This window comes from Apis florea, unplaced genomic scaffold, assembly GCF_048593485.1.
Source record: "Apis florea isolate Af1SG1 unplaced genomic scaffold, ASM4859348v1 contig_3158_pilon, whole genome shotgun sequence".
NCBI lineage: Eukaryota > Metazoa > Arthropoda > Insecta > Hymenoptera > Apidae > Apis > Apis florea.
The window spans coordinates 5,570,821-5,595,330 of NW_028256713.1; the positions used below are offsets into that span (position 1 = coordinate 5,570,821).

General features: G+C 29.4%; 1 protein-coding gene across 3 annotated transcripts; it reads left to right on the forward strand.

Moving 5' to 3' along the window:
- The first annotated feature begins 402 nt into the window (after positions 1-402).
- Positions 403-24,510, forward strand: Mondo (MLX interacting protein mondo). Of its 3 annotated transcripts, none has more exons than XM_003698731.4 (16): positions 403-675; positions 4,003-4,375; positions 13,934-14,040; positions 18,023-18,096; positions 18,702-18,827; positions 19,090-19,303; positions 19,479-19,574; positions 19,662-19,935; positions 20,010-20,520; positions 20,645-20,824; positions 20,937-21,078; positions 21,250-21,452; positions 21,716-22,179; positions 22,263-22,386; positions 22,477-22,606; positions 22,709-24,510. In XM_003698731.4, the coding sequence occupies exons 2-16, from the start codon at positions 4,020-4,022 to the stop codon at positions 22,828-22,830; spliced, it is 3,123 nt and encodes a 1,040-aa protein (XP_003698779.2). In that variant the 5' UTR covers positions 403-675; positions 4,003-4,019; the 3' UTR covers positions 22,831-24,510. The 3 variants fall into 3 exon arrangements, with proteins under 3 accessions (XP_003698779.2, XP_012348965.2, XP_012348966.1); XM_012493511.3 differs by having other exon boundaries at positions 21,355-21,452; XM_012493512.2 differs by having other exon boundaries at positions 432-675; positions 13,938-14,040.

A 24,510-nucleotide genomic window follows, 5' to 3' on the forward strand; every position in this document is an offset into this window, starting at 1 on the left:
ATATTATTAATATTAAAGAATTTTGATTTGTGATTTAATGTTATAGTTAATGATATTTATAAAAATATTTTCAATTTTCTGTTCAATGTAGTTTTTAACTTAATATCACTTTCTAAAAAACAATCTTTGAAAAATTATATCAATTATTAGATTTCACTATACATAAGGAAATGACTACGCAAGATTGTATCTATATCTGATGATTTAGAATAATTAATTTTTTTATTGAATTTTAATGAATAATTTATAATAACTACAAATATTTTAAGATATATTACCGCGGTATTTTTATAACAAAAGCGGAAGTACAAAATTAAATATTCAAATATTTATTTAAATATCAAGTTGCGGCGCTACGTTTGATGCTTATTTGTGATTGGTCGAAATAAACGCGCCCATGTCAGCTGTGTGACACAGAGCCGCCAGTCGTCCGTCGTGGACGCGGATTCGTGCAAATGGCGTCACTGCCAGTATGAGCGAGCGTATGCCGTGTAATAACGCGTACGGGCCTCGTCCGGGCGCGGCGCCGCGCGGCCCAGCCTGACGGCGAGCGTGAGTGTGACAATATTCGTCGAGATTCAAGAAAAATTAATACAAGGGGATCGTTAAATTTCGTCGTCAAGTTGCAACGGTGTGTACGTATCAACGACGAGTGGTGACACGCAGTGAGAAGAGGTGAGTGAGGAAAAAAATCGACAATAAAAACTGTGATCCTTGCGAGAAGTGCTGTGTTATGCATTCATGTTCATAATCCAAAATGAGCATAGCTGATTAAATAGTATTGCAAATATATTCTTAATCATCGATAAATTTTTTCCAATGAACGAATGACGAATTTATATTTTATAGACTTTTGTCTACTTCATCCCAAAAAGATTTTATTTGCTATAAAATATAAGAAACGCGCGATACGATTTTTATTGCAATAAGATAAAGACAACATTTCGATTTTTAAACAACTATTAAAGAAATCTAAACAAATAGAATGAAAAGAAATAAGTAAAATGTACGCGCAATAATTTCCTTGTTCGATTTAACCATACATTATGACAGGTGCCATGCGTGTATCATTGCCAAATCTATTGTGATACTTTAAAATACTATATTGTTCTGTGTATATTTTCACAGAGAGACGAAATATTAAAAATTTCTATTCTTTAAACGTATAATTTTTTTATTGTCAAAAAGTCCCATATGATTTACATTTTATCATTTAATTTATTAAATTTGCAAGTAAGTTTTTAGTCTATTTATTATTTACAATGATTAAAAATTTTCTTATCATTTTTCGTGGAAGATGATATTATTCTGACAATCTATTTGAATATGCTGTTGTTATCGCGTAATCAGAACGGCCATGTTTCTCCAAGCTAAAAAACACGTTTCTCGTGGCCACGCGCACGTGTAGGCGAAGCAGAATGTTTTTGTTTTCGCCGTGACGAGTTCCTAAATACGACCGATGATTGCATAAGAGATCGAGGTGTGCCCATTTGAAAAGAGTTTTGGCGTCTTATAAAAAAACGCTAAACTCATTTCTATCTTCGACTGGCAGTTTGTAATTGCATAGAGATTAGAAAATAAAAGATGTTATACCAATGTTGTTTTTTCATGCATAAAGGCAAGTGTTTAAACAAATAAAATTGCAATGGCACATCTGATAAAGTACATATAATATTTTACGATTACGTCACAATGTAATGTGTTATCCTCGCATACGATCGTGCATTTTCTACTCTTCTAATTTATCGATAGAGATAGATTATCGATAGAGTTTATAGTTGTAGAAATTTTCACAATAAGAAAACTTGAAATAATTATATAAATAAACTAGTAAAAATAATATTTCATTTTCTATTAATATAACATGATTTTTAAAACTACGAGGAAAGGAAAAAACCTTCGTGTATGAACGGATAAAGCGGTTAACCTACCGATACGAAGTGACATCGGGGTGAAAGAGCATTAACACTTTTAAGATAATAATGTCGTGAAATATTAAAATCATTTATTAAATAGAATTGTTGCAAAGAAAATCTGTTTCGATAAACATACTTGCGTAATATTACAAAAAATACTGTGAGTAATGTTAGTCGAATTACTATCATCGTTAAAATAAGTTTAAAACTTATCAGTTAACTGATATTTTATTCTTCTCCGAAAAGTAAGTAGTAAGTAAATCTTGTACACGTGGAATTATAATTATATAAATCTGATATGTTCTGCTGAATAATATCAATTAAATTTCAACACATTGTACATAAAGATGTATATCATCAACTGTTAATATATGATTGGTAAAAAAATTTATCTCCGAAACCGGTTATAGTGGATTAACCTGTAATTTACGATATCGAATTCCGACTATTCATTGCCTATTAGAAATGGATTTCGATTTCCGTTAGACGTTTTCGTAACATGTATTTCAGTGAAGGTTTCCATGTACTTTTATTAGACGTATCTAACACGCATTGCATATTAAAACCAACGAATCTGCGTCACAATTTAACCTTTTACAAATTGTTTTAAAGAATGATTATTTATACCAGCCGTTAACACAGTAATAATTTTCGAATGTTTTGAATTGATCAGTTTGTACGTTAAGAAAATATATATTAAGTTTATCCAGTTCTTTTACAACATGTGTAACTAAGTAACATGTCAGTTTTTCTGCTACTACTCAGCATGTTAATTAATTCTGTCATTGGAACCTAACCTCGAGAACTTTCTAATATTCATTGATTCTATTGGTTGCTTTCTTATTTATAAAGAAAATTAATACGTAAAGAATAAAAAATTCAAAAATTATCATTTTTGCAATAATGTTATATAAAAGTATAAGAATCGGTTATAATTTTTCTTCCTATAATTATTAAATATTATTTTCTTGCGGTCACTAGGAAAAGTTTTCGTCTTTCTTTGTGAATAACAATTAACTCTTATAAAATGTGTCGTATTTAATTTTAGATAGGAAATATCCACAGCATTCTGAGGAAGAAGTCACTGACCATTGAGGATTCTGGCGCGCGATCATGTTTTCATGGAAACGAACGAACCGAAATGTCTTTAACGATCTCCGGTCGTTCAACCGAGTATAAAAGTTGTTTATATGTTCTGAATTTGCGCGTCAGCGAAGAAAATATTTCAACCAGAAATATTCATTTTCATCATGTTAAATGTAATGATTTTATATTTAAAAAAGAAAATGAAAAAAAAATTTGAAAATTGAGAAAATGTAAAGGCGCATGAGCAAGATATAAATTTAATAAAAAAGATAAAAGGAAAATCGCATAAAAACAATGTTCTATTTTAAGGAAAAATAGACAAATATTGAAAAGAATTAAAAGCTTATCGATTGTTCGATAAAAATATTTGTTATGTCTGGCGCAAAGGATTCATTCTATTGACATCGAATGAACAGTCTCTGCAGATTTTGCGAAACGAGGTCGATTAATATCACTAAATTCTTTGTTAATGAGCTCGTTTTACATCTCTTCTTTGGATTTCTATATCACTTACCAAACTGTATAATTACTAATAAGCAGTTGTCAATATCTTGTTTTCCAGATATTTACAATCATAGAATTTTTCATTGTTTTATATAATTAATGTCTCGTAATTATAAGATAATATAATATTATTACATATATAGCACAATAATTACATCCTATTCTTGTTTCGAAAATAATATTCAATTTCAAAAGATTAATTTTTCAAAATTACAAAGAATTATCTTTAAATATAATTTATCATTTTCAACTTTCTTTTCTGAGTTATCTCTTAGCAGCAAGGCACATGCAACTCTATTATATCATATCTATATAGCAATATTCATTTTAAAAAAAGCTCTATGATACTTTTCAGTATCATTGATAAATTCACAGATTATCAAGAATTAATCCAGCTAATCTAATCAATCGGAAACAAGATTAAAATAGCAATAACCATAAACAAAAATAAATAAATAAAAGAGGAAAATATGAATCAACGGTCTATGTTCTACAGAGTGGCGCTAAAGAGGGATGCAGGCCGAACTGATATACAGAAAGCCGTTAACAATGATGACGACAACGACACCGAGTCAAAGTTTTCATCGTTCTGGGACAGGGAGGAAGGAAGATAACGGCAGAGACTCCCGCGAGATCATACACTCCGGTCACTTCATGGTCTCGGATTTCGAAGCGGAGGCCCAGGACGACGAGGACGAGCTCGCTGTTCCCGTGCCGGAGGAGGAGGCTGTCAAGGTCGCAATCATTACGCCTCCAGGATTGTCGCACGAGAAATTCGCCAACAGCTCCTCGAATGAGAAAACTTCTCAGCAGCTCAGCATTGAGACGTCCTTAAACAAGCTGTTCCAGTGCATGTCCCTCGCATACAGGTGAGTTTCTCTTTTCCCTCAGTTTTTCCTTAGGTTAATAGATTCGAAGAGAAATCTTGCGCTTTCTTGTAGGTGATAGGATTTATCAAGAATGCACATTGATTTTAATGGAATTGAAAATGAATTGATAGCTATTTTGCATTTATAGCATATGATTAGAAAGTTATATATAAAGGTATATAATATTTAGAATATTTGTACATCTGTCAATAGAAAAATATATATATGACAATTTATAAAATTTAATTGGTAAAGTCACAAATATCACATTGATTTTTCTTATCATTTACAGAAATTGAATGAAATCTGAAAAAAATGAATGCTGTATATATGAATATCTAGTGATGATGATAATAAGAGTCACGTATAATAGCAAAAGGGTTAAAGAAATATTGAAGAAAATTTGAAACTTCAGTTTACCACTCTCCCTTCCATTTGTCATCCATTTTCCAGGTATATCCTTATATATAATAGGTGGAGTTTCTTATATAGTATCTCTCCATCGGTTAGAAAGATTGATCAATGTCGTTGAAAGTCGTGGTTTCGTTGCGAGGAAGGAGAAACGAACTTTACACTATGATGCCAATGACCAGAAACGAAAGAAGTATCCATGTATGCTAGCCTCGTAACAGTCTCGTGATTCGAATGTGTACAATCATTTTGCAAGAACTCGCAAGTCGACACGTGGTGATTCCTCTCTCTCGCAATCGGCTCCCTTGAGAGATTAGTAGGGCAGCGCAGATTCTAGTTGTATTTCGAGCTCGGCAACCGGACAAATGTCGTGCCGACATTCCGCCTGATAACAGACAATTGAATTAATGAAGAAGAGGCCGTAGAACCAAACGACAACATCGCAATTAAGCTCGGCCTCGGCGAAACCGACAGGCTACGACAATTTCCGTTTTCTCTTTATGGGACAGTTTGTATCCCGCTATGGACTTCCTTCAGATCGTTCACGTTTAACCTTTTAATTGACGAAAACAAATTTATTCGTCTTTTATAGATCTAGATATTTTGATTTCAAATAAATTTCGAATAATTCCTCAAGTTAATTGTTCGTTTGTTTATAAATATTTTCGATCTTATTTTTATTTTATCGTATTTGTTACGTTTAAAGAGAATTATTTTATCCTATTTATTTTTTAATAAATTATTATACAGGTTAATCGAAAGCTTTGAGAGATTTCTTGAAAGTTTAATGAGATACCAATTATGAAGGATTTCTTGAATCAATTTAATCTATTGGATTAACTCTAATGGTTTATTATTTTATTTATTAATTCTTCCTTTTCATTTTTGCCTTTGTTATTGATAATTCTGTTTTTAACTCTGTTTCTGTTTTTAAGCTCGTCCTATTCGATGAAAATAATCGATATCGAGACTCTGTAAACCGGATAGCATAATCAAGAGCACGAGTTCATTGTTCGAGTATTTTTAACATTCGAATCAATCGAACAGCGAATAATTCCAATTCATGGATATAAATAAATATTTCGTCGACTGTTTATTATCCATAATTATCCATAGTTAAATTTTATAACGTCTCTTAATATTTAGCAATATCTCATTTTTGCAGAACAAAGTACTCGTGTACGATAATATTGAGAAAAAATTTCTCGATTACGATATTAAAATTAACGTTGAATAGATATTATGACGCAGAATTAGTTATCAGATTTTGTACACAATAATTTCACGATGATCTAGTCTGTCGAAAAGCACCTTTGCCCCTAAACGAGACACGTGTAAAAGATTCCATAATTTATCGACTGATTATATTTTCATATTATTTACGTATCAATAATAAACAATTATTGAAGCAAAAGCAGAAGAATGATTGAAAGGAAAAGGAATCAAGAGAACTTATTGTACTCATAATAATAAGGAACTACGTTCAATTAAGACGAACCTATAAATTACATGCAGCAACTTGTAGGAAATTGCTGTTATATGTACTTAATTGTACTATCTCGTTATCGCTGTTGGTCTTTTGTTTCCGCGATTGTTATGGAAACTTTGCTTCATTCTTGCCATTAAAGCGAACAAAACTTATTCATTATGGACAATTAATTGCATAGAATGTTATGAGAAAAGAGAAAAGTATATTTCGAATTGCAAGAAAAGATGTAAGGGTGTTAATATATTCGTGAACAATTTTCGATGGATTAATTTTAGATATCGAAACAAATATAAAAAATCGCAAAAATAATTGAATATGTATCAATGGATATTTTTATGTACTAATTTTAACGTTTATTTTGATTTTTAGAATCGACATTTTAAAGATGTATATATATATATATATCGTGTAATGTTGTGAAACTATGAATCGATGAATTAACATATAAAAAAAAAAGAAAAAAAAACAAAGAAAACAGAAGGCTCAAAGAACGGTGAACCTTACATTTACAATACGATACAAAGTGATTCGACTACACGCCGAATAAACGCATTATTTTATTCGACCGGTCAATCGTTATTTTAGTCTGTCCCAAAGATTGAGTAATAAATGAACTCTGATATCGTAATATTCCGCCGATAACGTCTCCATTGTTATTGTTCCGCCTTCACGATGAAAAGGTTAATCGATTGATGATGATTTATGTCGGAACTGCAATTGGTCGCGCGAACTGAAAAAAATATAGATATATATATTTTTATCGGTAACAGAACATGATGATATTATTGTCATAATGACGCAACGTAAACGTCTATCCCGAACAACACGCTTGTAAATTATGTTTACGCCATGCTGCATGCCATAAAATGGAGCGAAATAAAAAAAAAAGAAAAAAAAAGTAGTGGTTTTCTTCGATCTTTATTGGCTAAAAGAAATATATATATATCATTTTTTCTTTTTCTTTTAATCGTTTAAAATTATTTTATCGTACCGAGAAATAGCCTCTGAATCAGAAGTCGTATCAGGTGAAATAATTCTGACACGCCTCTTATCCTTTCTTGTGTGTGAGTGGCTACGATGGCTGATAAAAGTAGGATATCTTATCGACGTGCTTGGCCACAACAATTTACTCGATATTATATACCAATATATAGTAAAAAAATCGAGCTTGGTATATTCTAAAAATATTCAAAACTTGAAAAGGAGATTTCTAGTTAAGTTAAGAAACGAAAGAGATTTGATTGAAAGTATGTTTGTTTATTCAAGATAATAATTTTCACAAACTATGAAGATAATTTTCAATAGTTTATCTTGGTATTTGGCTATAGTATGATCAAGAGAATGGAACTTTGATATGCTGTGAACGTAAGTGACGAATAAGGTTGAAGCACATGAAGTGAAGTTGGAACGGAAGTTACATTGTCGTAACTTTAAAGCTATATTCTTTTATATACTTCTCCATAAGATTACTCACATCGCACGAACAACTTGTCAAATTTTTCGTGTGTCAATTCTATTTACTTACTTACTATGGTGTTGATAAGAAAATAGGAAATATCATGTAATCACTATTATAAAAAAAATAATAGATTCATGAATAATTCCGTGTCGATTGTTCGATTCATTGTCGTAAATGATTTATATTGTACTTATATAAAATTCGTTGCAAGCTTTCGACGCTCATCTCTAAATCCAAAGAAATCGTAATATCAAAAATCGTTATTGCACCATGACGAATCGAAATATATTATCTCAAGCTCGTGTCTTTTGCCCAATGTGTTATATGCACGTTTCTCATTGCAGTGACGTCATTATTGTCATTGTATTCTTACGAACAATATTAGTACGAAAGAATTTTCGCGTGTTACGGCCTTGTCGTTGTTACATCAAATTGCTTATTCTTTTCTCTCCATAGAAGTTATTATTCACGACAATATCTCAAAATGAAATCTCGATCATAAATTTTCCTGTCAAAATGGCACATCGCATAAAATCGTGTCGTAACTATTACTGATTCGATCATTATCGCAATTTAACGATTCGTTAATGACTCATAGTGTTGGAAAAGAAACGTTGGTAATTATGACCGCGTTTAGGTGACAATTATTCTATGCTAATTGCAATTGACCTCAACAATGATTAAGTTCGTCTTAGTGCAGCGTTTCAGTCTTAGGTATTGGATGATTCCGTTCCTGTTGTCTTCGATTTTTCTCCGTGCCAAAGCAACGGTTTCCTATTGCGTGTCTTGTCTCAAACCTAATTCACTCGTCGTAAAATGGCAATGGATAAAAGTTATGTGACACGTTCGTTGACGATCCTCTTTGATACCGTCCAACTATGCTCGATAGTAAGCCAACACACGTGCTCGCATTATTCAACCAGGTATCGTGATTGTTCGATTCGACACTTGAATGAACGCGAATGAATAGTATTTTTTTCTTCTTCTTATAATTATTCAATATAAGTTAAGGAGAATAGTTTATAGTATATATTTTAATATTAATCGATTCGTGAAATCGATATATCGAAATCAATTATTATTTTTGATAATAATCAGTTATCGAAATTTTTCACATTTATTGACAATCCGAGGAGAAGTAGAAAATCACAAATTTAATTATTTACAAGAAATTTTCATTGTTTGAAATTTTATTGTTTATAAAAGAACAGGGATTTCTTTGTAATTTAATATTTTTTAATCAAAAATCGTCCATTGGATATATTGAAAACGATCCTCAATTTCAAAAGCGATTTAACTCAAACTTCAAACAGGTTCACCATTACATTTGTTCCAAAGATAGTTCCTAACTACAAAAATTTATAAATTTTCGCATTCGACGCAAAAAACGAATTCCAATACATTTGAAAATCTAGAAAAACCAAACCGTGTCTCATCTCATCGTAAAATCTTAGTGAAACTTACCTTAAAAAAAGTAGATAGGAGATAGGTGTTCGAGTCTCGTGCGAGCATCCTGTTAAACGGTGGTCATTCTCTCGCGACACGCGTAACTCGAAAAAGTAAATCAAGCTAAATTACCGTAAAGGCCTGTGTGTCACAACGTGTCTTTTATCGTGCAAGGTTACTGCGTCATCGAGTATAGATGCACCGCTCGCATGTGCCCTGCGTTTCCCGCGAATATAAGCGCGAACATGCTCGCACGAGACCACTTTTGCATATCGATCAATTTTCTTCTATTTTGTAGAACTACTTAATTTCAAGTGAAATTAGAACGAATGAAGGTTAAAACGAGCGCGTTCTTGCCGTGAAAATTAGAGCGCTAGAACAATTTAATACGTTTAATTTGTATTTTTTTTTATTTTTTAATATATCTTTTATAAAAATGTCTTTAATCTTAATGAACGAATAATTCAGTTGCTAATATATTGATTGAAAAAATTGATAGAAAAACCCCGATATTAGAAGATTTTGATATTATAATCTATCGATGATGAACGCATGTTTATTTTACTTAGATTTTGTAAATGTGCTATAACTTTGTAACAAATAACTAATTCTAGAATTAGTTATAACATTGTTTGCGTAGTATACTTCATGTTATTGTGCTATTATGTTTTATTTTTCATTTTTTTGATTTTTCTTTTTTCTTTCATTCCTCTTTATTTTTAATTCTTTATATATGTATCTATTATTGCTATTTGTATTAGCTCTCGTATTTTAATCAATTTTAATTTTGCATATTCGTCTAAATTAATCGCAGCTGCTTTTCTCTATTCAATAATCAGTATCTTGGAGTATCTTGGATGAATCGTGTAATTCGACGCCATGAATATTTGATGAGCTTTTATAACTTCTTAAAAGTTAAAATTAACGATACAGTACACATATTCTGTGGAGAATTTTTATATACATATTATCACTCATTAGAAGATACTCTCGTATTTCTATATCATAGATAATCTCGCCTCTTGTTCGTGATAACAATCGCATTGACGTAATTGACGAGAGGCATAAATTTCTCGATGGAAGCATTTTGGAATTTTTTTTTTCTTTTTCGAGCATGATCAAATACACGATTACAAACATTTGATTTAAAACGAAGATAATACATTCTCGTCTCGTGAATCTATTTACGTGTTGAAATCTCGTTTCGAATTTTTTTCAATTCCAAGCGATATTCCTATTCAGACATTCAAATTTTATTCCAAAAGCATCGAACACGTTGCTTAAAATATTTTTATCGCCGCGTGTCGAACAACTCTATTAATCGAAATTTTCCGAAGCTTTAAATCTCCACGTTCACGAGAATTTCATGTAATTAAGCTCATAAAAACACGAAACTGAAAATATGTTATATATAAAATATATAGTGATGATGATCAAATGTATTCATGGATCAAAATCAAATCCAATATGAAAGATTCATTTCGTGCAATTTAATATAAGAGATAATATTTTTTATTATCATTTTTTATTTATTATTTACAAAAGATGTTTAAAAATAAGGAAAACTTTTAATTTATAAAATTCGAAAATTGTTTAAAAAAATCAAATTTTGTTTTTTTGAATTATAAGCAAAACTATTTCAAGAATACGGTGTAGAATTTTCTGGTTAAAGTATTTGCAAGAGATTCGAATCTATTATCTTCTCTATTTTTAAATCTATCTAAAAATATTCTTTCCTCTTTTTTTTTTTTTTTTTTTCAAGATATTTTCAAACAGAAATTCGAAACTTTGCAGCTAAATTCGAATTTACTTTAAACTCGAATAAAAAAAAACTTTGTTCCATTGTTGAAAAAAACAAAGAAAGAGAAATCGAGAGAGGAAAGAGAAAAATATTCAGCAAATATGAAACAAATTCCGCGACAAACGAGAATAATAATCGACTTTGCCCCTTCCAGTCCGATGGATCATGCCCATTGGCTTGTGACGAACAAATAAATTGTTATCTGATAACGGGATGCTCATGGCTAATTAATCGCGAAAGATTATAAATCCTGGTTGAGAAGAGAAACAGATTTGGCGGGAAAGAATGACTTTAGTTTTCGTGTGGTTTCGATGTCACGTGATTGTGATTGTGTGCCTTCAACCATTTGTTCTATGTACTCGTCTAATCCTCGATAACGATTTAATTGTTTAATGAAACATGATGAACCGTGGTGAACATGGAAAACTGAGGATTTAGAAAAATAAAGATGCAAAAGTTTCGTGATCTATTAATTTTGACGCGCTCGCATGCTGCGATTCGTAATTTTTTTTTTTAGGAACTCAATTTATATTTTTGTATCTTTGCATTTTTTCAAATGTAAATATCTTTGTAGAGAGACGATGACGAAGTATGTTTTTTTTTTTATAATTACATAATAGTCTTCTAAAATTTACAATTGAAATATACCATTGATTCTTTTTTTGAAATTAAAAGATTCCAATTTGATATTTGATAGTTAAAAATGGTAATGTATTATTATAGAATTGATAACGTTTGAATTGATTGACAGCGTAACATCTTCTAGGCAATTTTTATCAAGTCAGAAATTTGATTGATTAAATCATCATTTTGATCGTAAATTTTACGTCGAGATATTCATCTCTATAAATAAATAAAGAGAATAAGGAAAATAAAATTATATTTTTAATTCATCATGAAAATCATTATTATTTTAAATGATCTTTTTCCTTCGTTTATCGTTTTTCTCGATCTTTGTTTTATCGTAAAAAATTCTTTTTCTGAAAATTTCTTACGAAACTGATTATATTTCCTCGTTAAGAATTTTTTTCGTCAAGAACAAAAATTTAAATGAATCCCATTCTCGCGTTTTATTTTAATTCTATTAATAATTTTTCGAAATCTTGCGAAATATAAATATTTTTAGAAACTAGTCTACGTCGTATTTCTCTTATCTAATCGATTTAATCTTCATAAAAATGAAATTACTGTCAATGGATACAGATGTCTAAAGTCTTCTAATACCAAGGAAGGAAGAACACTTCGCGCGACACGAACATTTAGTGGAAATCTTTTTATCTATCATCTCTAACTGTTGATTTTTCGTTGATATTACATTAGAAACAACGTTGATAACGAGAAATTTGTTCCAAGAAATCCGTGGTGAAATCGCGAAAAATGATGATCTATACGGTCAGAGATCATCGATCTTTCCATTTATATTTTTTTCACATATTGATTTTTCATTAATAATCGATGAGAAAGAAGATTGACATTTTCATTATTAAATAATATTTTAAATAATGATTAATAAGAAAAATTTGATTATTATATTTATTAAGTTTTAAATAAAAAATTTAGTGGCGATTTTCTTTTCAAGAGTCATTGTAAATAAATGTGGAAATAACATAAATTTAAATTGCGATCTTAGAAAATTATTAGTTTATTTTTATTTCTGTATTTAGACTTTATTTATGGTTTGTAGATTAGTGGCTGAAGGCAAGACCGATTGCTTCAAAAAACTCATTAGTCATCGAAATCGATTTAGTGAAATCGATTTAACCCTTAAATACTGGTAAATACAATGATAAAAATATCATTATCGATACTATATATATCAATAAATGAACTTAAATATAATTTTTTACAATGTTTCAGATAAATGCATGGATTCATACATAAATATTTATATATATATTTTATAAAAGTTATGGTAAAAAAATATAATTATTCGTATAGCAAAATTTTCGAATAAAGGATTAATAAGTGAATCTTTCAATATCGCAAATATCGATTAAAATCGTAACATATATATATATATACACATATCGTCAAAATTTAATTTCTAAATCCATCAGTTTTTTTATTGATAAAATTCCAAACTCGAAATGTATTATATATAATATCATATAACAATAGATAACAAATATACAAATAATAACGATCCAACTTGACTCGAAAATCTTTCATCAGAAACATGATAAATTCTATTTTCGATAAAAGACATCAGCAGTGTTTCATATATCGGCCAACAACTATATTTAAATTTATTAATGGGTGAACGAGTCATTGTTGTTTCCAGTAAATTAGGAATGATAGAAAGTCATAGTATTTCTGTTAATCCGTCCCCCATTTTCTTCCATGCACGCTTATATTTAGAATCGTTCTCCTGGTTGGAATAAACACGGCAAAGTGTTTGCCGTGCTCGAGCAAACATAGCTTCTTCAACGATAAATCTGATTCTCGCGAAATGTCTTAAGAATATCGTAAAAGATATGATCCAAGCTTTGGATTCGTGACTTTAGCTCTCGCTAACGCTATGCGAGGAAAAAAAAAAAAAGAAAAATTATTGAAAGTGGAGAAAAATCGCACGATAACGATGGATTAGCCTTTATTACGAGGCTAACAAACTTATCGGTACATTTCAAAGCTATGTCGATTAACCGTCGATTATTTTACAACGACGTTAATATACTACGTTCGACAACTTCCTCAAACTATACTTTACAAACTCAGATAAATTCTTGTTTGCCTTGCGCGAGTTGTCTCAAGTTTTGCAGCTGTTTGAAGAATATTTATACATATTCGTTTATATTTTTTTTTCTTCTTTTGTCATAATGACGATTAAAATTAACAGTTCTGAGGACCGATTTTATGACTCGTAATTCATGATTTATTTGAATATTTATTAAAAGTTTTACGAAGATTGGTTTTGCAGTGGGTATGACGTATGGGCATTTGAATTTGTTCCAGACAGAAATTGACATCGCCCAAGTGGAATCGGTTCAAAGGAATCAGGCTGAGATGGAAGGACAAGATTAGACTGAACAACGTGATATGGAGATGCTGGCACATGCAATGTAAGGAAATGCACGTGTGAACACAGAACCACGACCCTGAAAGCGCGTAAAATATAGACGTAATAAATTGATGAAGATGATGATATCAGCTTTCGAGAGATGTTTCAGATATAGACCTCACTGATTGCGATGAAATTTGGTAGAATAATTTTTATATCTATATATAAATAATTTAATTGTTGAAATGTATTAAAATTTTTATATACAAAAGTATGTTTAAATAGTAATAAATATATATACTTTCTTCTGAAAAAAATGAACAAATGAAATAGTATAATTTATATAGCATAATAGGTATATGTATGTTTAAAAAAAAAAAAATATTCACAATACGATATAAATTCAAAACTAAAATCCTTTATATTTATTTCTATATCAAATTGTAAATTTTTCTCATAATTAACTAATTTGTAATTAAAATTATATTTATCGTAAACGTAGAACCAAATTTCATTGAAATAAATGAAACATCTCTTGTTGGCCTAATTTATTTAATTTAAAAGAATAATTGTTAGAAATTGTTAAGAAAATCTTAATCTTTGATCGTTTCGAAGAACATCGTAGAAAATGGCGAAGAATGCGCGACCGGAAATACAAAGCTCAAAACATATGGTTAATTTTGCTGATTTTTGACAATCGCATGATAACCCGAAGTCATTGTGATAACGTTATGTATTTGTTTTATTTTTCTGGCTGGGACAGCTTTTTTTCGGGTGAATTGTCATGGTCAATGATTGCGGTCGAGGGTCATAGGAGAATGTGATTAGAGAATATAATTGGGGAAAAAAGGTTCTTTGGGGAAAAACTGAATATTCGATCTTATTAAAAACTTATATATTTTTATATATTATTACTTATATATTATTACTATTATTTTATTAATATTGAATTAAAATTTGAAATTGTTAGTTTTACTATTTTATTATTATTATTTTGATAAATTTTTAAATTTTAAATTTAAAAATTCTTAAAAAATTAAAAAATCATATTACTAGAATTATTTTAATTAATAATAAAGCAATTATAATTTTTTAAAGACTAATTAACTGATTATCTCGAAACAATTGATTATATCTTGAATCATTCGATTATTGAACTATGTATTATTACATCATTTTTTCAGAGATCATCCAATCGATGATTTTAACCTTGTGAACATAAACTTCTTAAAGTTAAATAATATACATTTTTTTCTTGCTTTTGCAAAATCAAAAATTACAATTTTAAATTTAACTTTCAAATTTAAAAAGAGTTTATACTTTTATCTGAATAGTGTTGATTGAAATAGTACGAATCATAAAATATAAATTTATTTGTAAAGAAGTAAACTTCTTCGAAGTAAATTGACCTAAATAGAGACAGTTTTCTAATTAGGTCATCTTGATTTATCCAATTCTCAAGTTGCGACGGCTTAAAATTTCTTAATCATGTTTTTCGATAAATTTCAAAAGTTATATTGCTTTCTCAAGATTTCTCGATATCGTAATCATTTATTAAACACTCGAGTACAGAAGTATCGAAAGAAATTATTATCTCATTTCATTATTTATTCATTTATATTATTTTTTCTCGTATTGCCTCAAAAAATTTCACATCAAGAGCACGATAATTTTTCAGTTACAAAAGTTTCCATAATCTCTTTTCATAACGTGAGAAATTCTTTCGAAACATCAATCATAATGTCCTATTTTGATTAATATTTTGTTTAATTCTGACATTTCATCTAATCATTTCGAGTAGATTTCTCAACGAAACAAGTTCATCAGAAAATCTACAAATTCTCTTTTACTAAAAATTTGAAAAGAAAACGAACCATTATGTTCTTCATCGAGTTACGAATCGAAAAACAAAGGTGGTGAGATAAAGCGTAATCTAAAGCCAAATTAAATTGATTCAAGATATCCTGCCGCAAAAATAAGGCGATAAGGTAAATAGTGTTGCACAAAAAAAAAAAAAAAAATATCTTGCACGTGACGCACTAGTGACAAAGACTCCCCGCCATCAGCTACCACGTCAGTTTCTCAGCGCATTTCTGCGGAATTTCCAAGCTCGTTCAGTTTTGTGAACACCGTCATCCAAAGAAATTCGAAATTTTTTCTTGTGGTAAAATTACATCAATTAGTTATCTTTGTATAGCTTTCATCGTCGAATTCTTCGATATTTAAACGATCTGTTTAAATTATACGCACACATACATAATATATATATATATATACTTGCGATAATTGTTTTTCCCCTCACGTTTTATAAATTTTCTTCGAATCAAAACATCGAGAGAAATTAATCGAGGTAAAGTTCATTGAAGGAAGTGATTAAAAAGGAATCAAAGTCAAGGTCTTCGAATAATTGATGTAATATAATTACCTTATCAGACGAATGAAAAATTATTTTCCTTTTTTTTTCTTTTTTTTTTTTTCTTCTATATAATATAATTCGTTATCGAGACGTTTGTTTAAAATTCATTATATATTAGAATGTAACGAGTTTATGATAAGAGGATATTTCGAAGCGTTGAGATCGCGTGAATAAGAAGATGGACTTTTAAATAAATCGATCGAATTGTGCAATAGAACCGCGTGCAAACCGTATCTCGTTCACTGACATTTCGACCATCGCTATTTTTAAATTAGCCGTGTTGTCAATCGTACATATGTCAACATCGAAAATCGCGTGCCGATCGATCTTAATCGGCCAATACTATTCGTGGTTAAAAACGATGTTACAGTTGTGGATGATCTATAAGTAAATAGTTTTGCATCAATTTATGCGAAAGGAAAAGAACTTGAAGAAATGATTCCTCGTTCGTTGATTCTTTGGATATTAGAAACAAAGTTATTTTTTACGAATTTATTTATCTGTTCTTTATTACAAGATCGTTTAAATCTTATATTCTAATGTACAGTTAAGATTTGCTTATCGCGTGTAAATAATTGTTAAAAATAAATCGAAAAGAGATGGATCATCGATTTCTATCTTTTTCTCAAATGAATATTTGCGATTTTAATACGCATACTTTATGTTGTTTAAACTTCGTCTATGTTAATTTTTATTACAAATTTCAACTTCATCTATGTTAATTTCTTATTACGTATTTTACTCTTGTTATATTTTCTATTTTCATTACGAAGTATAATTTTATATTTTTAAATCGCCACTTTATCGAAATTAATCAAATTTTCACTTTAACTGTTCAAAATTCAGGAAAAATTATTGGGAACAGATTAATTAATTTTCTTTATTTTTATATGTTTCTTATAAAACAATTTGTTAAGTTAAAGAATTATAAAAATTATACAAAGAGACGAATCAACACATCTTTATCTCTATTCTAATACGTCAATTTATCTTTTAAAGTAATCTTCGTTCAATTTTCTATATACCTCGATTTTTTTTTTTTTTTTTTTTTTTTTTTTTTTTTTTTTAATAAAAAGAGTGTATTATAAACGAAACACAGAGCACGGAGTCGAGGCGGAAGTACGTCGATTTGGAGGTTTTGAATGGTGGAAAATTGGGCTAGCGAATTCAATTTCCAAAGTTAAAGCAACATTGCAAGATTTTATATTTGTGATTTACTAATTACAAGAACTATTTCACGAATACGCTACAAAATGCGTCGCCGCAAAGAAGGCATCGGGACGCTTGCGTCTCTGATCCGATATACCGAACATATCGAGCATGGTCGTAGATCGAAGGGCAGCTAACTACTCGTTTCAAACGTTTGCGTGATCGATTCGATTAAGTTCGTCGAAGACACACGCATCGTGGTTCGTATATAATTTTTCTCCCTAACAAATTTTTTCGTAAACAAATTCTTTTCTAGCAGCAAAACTTGAATTTTCACTGCGTACCAGTTAAATAAAGAAATAAAAAAAATTGTTAAAAAATATTCTCTTTTTTTTCCTTTATATACTTTTTCTTTTTTTTCTTTCATAAATGAAAACCAATGAAGTATATAAAGTAATGTAAATTTGTATTGTTTCAGTTATTTTGAAGCAAAATACACTGGTGTGTCAATTCGCGTCTCCGTTAGATGTTGATACTCACAATAAACCTGAGGTACGTTTGCTTATTACTATATGATAAATGAATGTTTAACATTGTTCTTGCTGTCATTTGTAAGTGCAGAATATTTCAAAGTGCAATGCGATAATGCAACAATTTTTATATGTCAAAAAGATAATAATATTGTTAATTTCTTGGAATTTCTAATTGACGATGGTTACTTTGGTTTTGTAGGATTTTGTATCATGATTTTTAAATGATTCAAGATCAAGGCAAAGCAAAAGTTAACGCGGAGAAATAATGCATACAAAAGCTGAACGTATCCTGTAAACTAAGTAACTCTTCTTTGTTTAAATAACGATTGTCAAACAATCTATACTTGAAATAGATTACAATTGAGTCTAGGAACCGGCAGTATACTCGCTCGAAATGCTTTATAAATATACGTTAATGGATTGTTTAAATCACGTCTTTTGAATTTCCATTATTTTGTAATTTGAAATTCAATATGATATTCATTAAATATATAAAATATAAATATATCGTATATCAATTGTTCAAAAAAGGATGCCTTATATTTTTTAATAATAAAATTTTGATCAATTTCATCTTGTAAAATTTTACATAACGAAGTAAATTTAAAAAATATCTTTTATTAGGCCGTAGTCTTAGAAGGAAAATATTGGAAACGAAAACTAGCGGCTGTTACTGCAGAATACAAGAAATGGCGTATGTTTTATCGGAACAAAATCCTTGGCTGGACGAACAAAGATGGCACCGAAATGGTATTCTATCTATTAAATTAAAAATTTTAATATTGGATTCATTTTTCATGGAGAGAATAAAACGTAAATGCTGTTATTACTTTCTTTTTCTTAGTTAATTTTCATTATCTTTATTTTTTTTAAATTTCGATAATATAATAATGAATATTTATTAATATTGCAAGAATTTTTTAAAAATCATTAGTATATTATATTATATATTATTATATATTATTATATTATATATATTTCTTATTCACATTTAAAAATGGCATTATTTTAGATGGAATCGATGGATGTGTTAGATTGGGGCAACGGATTAGGAACTTCGGGCAACTTTGGAGCAGGTACAGGCAACACACACGGAGGGACCAGTGGGACTCCAGGAGGAGAGAGTATGATGGTTGATGAAGATTATATGGAGCTTATGACTGATACATTATTTTCCACAATCAGTTCAAATCAACCATTATACTTTCCCGATCCGAGAGAAATTGGTAACTCATTAATTCAAATTGTTAACAAAAAAAAAAAGCACAAAATAAGGACTCAGAATAACATTATAATATATATATATATATATTTTTTAAAGATTATATACATAAGAAATATAAAAAATAAGCAAAATTAATATATAAATGATATAATAAATATAGCTATTTGCAATTGCAGCGCGAGGAGCTAGTCTGGCGGATTTTATACAACCCAGCCTAGGACCGCTTCAGCCAAATTTAGATGATTTTATGGATACTCTTGAACCATTACAAGGTATTGAATCATTGTGAAGTTAATCATATATAAATACAAATAATAATATATCAATAAACAATAATATTCGCAATAATTATCTTGTAGAATTTTTGAATTCAAAGTTGCCCCCTGTCCCTGAGGAGGACGATATGTTTCGAAATAGTACTTTGAATACAAACTATCCTGATCTCGATCTGATGACGCCTATGAATCAGATTAACGAGTTGAGCCAAGAAGCGACGGTAAAGAATGAACAAGCTTCACAACAGGCGTTAGTACAGGACGAACAAGCAGGTACTATACAAAATCTTCAATATACAGCTAAAATATATACTCAACCTCAGCCAGAGCCAACGAATGCGTTCAGGAATAATAATATGTGAGTATTAATTATTCATTACTTAAAATATTTTAAAATGAAATTCTATTTTAATATCCATATGTATATTATAGAACCTTAGCTGAGAATTATAATGCTATACAACAAAGTTATGAATCCTCTTCGACCAGTCAACCTGTCAGAGAAAAGAGTCGGCCAAGTAGAATTTCTTCAAGAACTAATCGAGTAATTCAACAATCTCAGCAACAACGGAATACTTATCAGCGTACAACGCAACAACAAAATTCGCCATATCAGCAATCTTCACAGCCACCTTATGCCATGGAGATTCAAACAGTTCTAACACCAGTTCAAAACCAAGTTCAAATGACATCATTGAATGATCAATCTATTCATGCAAATCAAATTTCACCTATCACAAATTTGGTAACCGTACAGCAAAATTTCGGACAAACAAATTCCATAGTGTCAAGTCAGCATAGAAGTATCAGGCCTTTACCACCAGTTGCACCGATTTCAACAAAACCGTATAAAGTTGTTCAACCGCAACAATGTTATAAGTTCTCTACGCTTCCGCAAAGCTTTAATGCGCAGCAATGTAAATTCAGCACTAATAATTTCAAGGTATTCTCAGATATAACGTGATAAATTCTGTTTTATTAAAACATGGTGTTTCATTTGAATATTGCATCAACAAGACAAGAAACTATGATTAGCAATAGAATCAGATTATCGTAATATTTTTCAGACACACCCACCACAACAAGTCGTATCGGTTTCCACAGAGCAACCGTCACAGTCACCGATATTATTACAGTGCAGATCCTCTGGTTTGGATCTTACTACACCAACCATACAGCCGACAAAATTATTACCACAGTCTACCACGTCTAATTCAGAAAAAGAAGAAGTTTTTGCTGTACCTAAGGTTGATATGTAAATTATAATAAACCTGTTTATAAATCGATAACGTTTTCTTTACTGTTTGATGCAGTATAAGAAATTTAAAATATTTATGATAATAATATTTTTTTTTTCAGTATCAAATGAAAGCAAGGAATAGATCTCGGAGCAGTTCATCATTAGCATCGCCAAGAATTCATCCACCATTAGTATCGGCGGCGAGCGATCCCGCTCTAAATCTAAATAACAATGTTTTGCTCGCACAGTTACTCACTAATAGTATGTATTCTAAGAAATGCAATTTTTATATAGTTAAGTTTTTATTTTTTGTTTTATAAATCATTTAATGATATATACAAATGATATACAAATTATTAAAAAATCGATCACATGGTATTATATATATTTTGATGTAAAGAATATTATAAAAGCTTCAATATCATTACATAGACACATCTGGTGTACACACAATGAATATGCCGGCTGATAATATAATGCCAACAGTGAACCAAACAACCACTATGAAATACATCTCATCTATGCTTCCACCTTCAGCTTCGCCTACGCAGATAACGACAACCCACCATATTACCACGCCGGTTACTGTCCAAACTATGCAAACATCTACAGTGCAAGTGCAATCGCAACAACAGGTATTTTTTATATTGCATTTTATTTCGAAATCAAAAGTTATTTAAGTCAATGTTGTTCAAGAAAGAAGTTCCTTTCGATGTTTGTAAAGTCAATTTAATGTCTTACAATAATAATAATATACAAGTAGAACTCTTTAGCTTGAGCCGCGAAGACTTAAATAATATGTATAAAGATATTACTGATTATATAACATTGATACTGACAATAATAAATTTTCACCTTGTATAATATATGATGTATTTAACTGTATATTGCATATTAGGCAATGCAACAGACTACTTGCAGCCAACAAATGTTATTAAATACAAACACTCAAACGCATCAGCCACAAAATAGTCCCGGATCACCGAAGGATAGCTCTAACGCGCACAGTCCTCAAGGGTTAAATCTCAGTCCTTTGCATAGTCCGATGAGCATAGGAAGTCCATTATCGCCAAGTCGAGGTTACATAAAAGGCGAAACGGAACGGGGACAATATAAAGAACAAAGAAGAGTTGGGCACATTCATGCAGAGCAAAAGCGTAGATATAATATTAAAAATGGATTTGATATGTTGCATAGTTTAATACCGCATCTTAATCAAAATCCAAACACGAAGATGAGTAAAGCCGCTATGCTGCAAAAAGGAGCAGATTATATTAGGCAGTTAAGGGCGGAAAGAAATCAGTTAAAGGAAGAGATGGATAGTTTAAGACATCAAATTGAGTGCCTTAATACATCTATTAGGTAATAAGAAAGTCGACATGAAAGAAAAAAATTAATCATTTTTAAAAAACTACATTGAATTTATAATGAATGTTCTATTATAGTAATTGTCAATCTATGCTTCCTGCAACGGGTGCTCCAATATCTAGACATAGAACTAACAAAATGAAGGAGATGTTTGACGAATATGTACGCACGCGTACACGAGAGAATTGGAAATTTTGGATTGTATCCTTTAAAATATGTTTTACAATTTCTTTTTTTAACTGAATGTATCGTATATAAGATGAAATGTATATTTCTTTATAAAATAATTAGTTCAGTATATTGCTTGAACCTTTAATGATTTCTTTTAATACTTCGGTATCAACCGCAAGTATTGAAGATTTATATCGAAGTACAATATTATGGGTCGAGCAACATTGCTCACTCGTTGATCTCAGACCAGGTTTGTATCTTTACTAATAAAAATATTAACAATAGCATAATAAAATCAAACATATACAAATACAAATATTTAAGATTTATTTATAATCATTTACCATTGCAGCTGTTCTGAATTCTCTAAGATATCTGTGTACTGCCACTGATATTCTATCAGATCCTGGTCGTCTACCCGAAGAAGCACTTGCAGCAGTCGATCGTACAGAACGACGACGATCAACTCAGTGACCAATTGTAATATGCAAATACGTCGTGAAACGTGATTTGCTTATATATTGAAAAAAAGAGCAAAAGAAAAGCAGTTACCGTAGCAGTAAGCTAATTTAGGAAAGAAACTTATGTGAAAATTTTTAAGACGATTCCTCTTATAATAAGCTTTCAGGTTTCTTTTTGCAATGATAGTGGTTGAAAATGGAAAGGACTTAAAGTGCAATTTTTTCCCTTATATTTTTCAAAATTGTGATCATAAAATTTAATAACTAATTGTTAAAGAAAAAAAATGTGAAGATGTATACATGAATTTATTCACAACGTTTAACAAAATACATATTATAATGACTGTTACATAAATTTGGAACACACTGAGATTTAAACATCCTTTTTTATAGCGATTATCGCAATTATTCATACAAAATATTAACAAAATGGAAAGTACATTCATATTTATTATATAATTACGTACATTACGTATTATGTTCATTCAGTTCATTAAAAAAAAAATTATGTAACTTTACACTCGGACATTGCGATAAAAAATTTTTATCATAAATTCCTTTCTTTTTTTCGTTCTTAAATTTTTCTTTTTATTAATTCATTAAATTCATTGTAATAATTGCCTACATATATCTATTGATAATATTTAAAAAAAAAAGGAAGGAAAAATATGTAGAGCAAACCATTCCATATTTTTACTATGCTTGTTTTTAACTATGTATGTCACTTACAATGATAAAAAAAAAGGAATCATTATTTCTTGAAATTATTCTATTTCTTTTTTGATAATGTTTCATAACAGCTTTAAGATAAATATATTTATAAAAAATATATTTTGCGACTCAAATACATGTTATATTATCGGTATATTTTTATAATAGTTGAAATATAACTTTTATAGAAAAATATTTTAATTTTGGAAACTCTCTTATTAAGATAGACAAATAAAGAATTGTTTATAATAAATTAACGTTAAATAATTAATTGATTTTTATATGCTATATGAAAATATATATTTGAATACATCTAAATGAAATTAGTGCCATGAAATTGTAACAAGAGACTGGAGTAAGAAATATTAATTGTTAAAAATATTTGATCTATTTAATTAATTGTGTTTTTAACAATTTAAAAACTACAATTTAACTAAATCATTTAAAATGTTTTTAACTTTAATTTTGCATTTTATGATAAATATATAAGTGTTGATACTTGCATAGTAATAATTTTAAAAGAATAAAAATTTATATTGCAAAAAATCGAACGTATAAAAAAATGGGTTGCTCACAAATTATAAGTTTATTATATACTATTAATGTTATTAAATATGAAGTTTTTAATACGAAATTTCATGTGATAATGTACAAATCATTTATAAAAGAATTCAAATTAGAGTTTAAGTTATAAAAGACTTCTGTATATTGTAATATTATTAGTTTTAAATATCTATTGTATATAGTTGAATATTAAAAACAATGGACAATCTTTACAAAATAATTCTTGAAATAATTTTTAATAATTGCTAAAATTTTACTTTTTATAAATATGTTTAATTAATTTTTATAATATACAGTTGTCTTTTATTTAACTTTACATTATATATGTATAAATGATAAATAATATAAACAAATCAACAAAGGGATGTTTTTTGTACAATATGTATCATATAATCATATAAAAATTCATGTATTATTA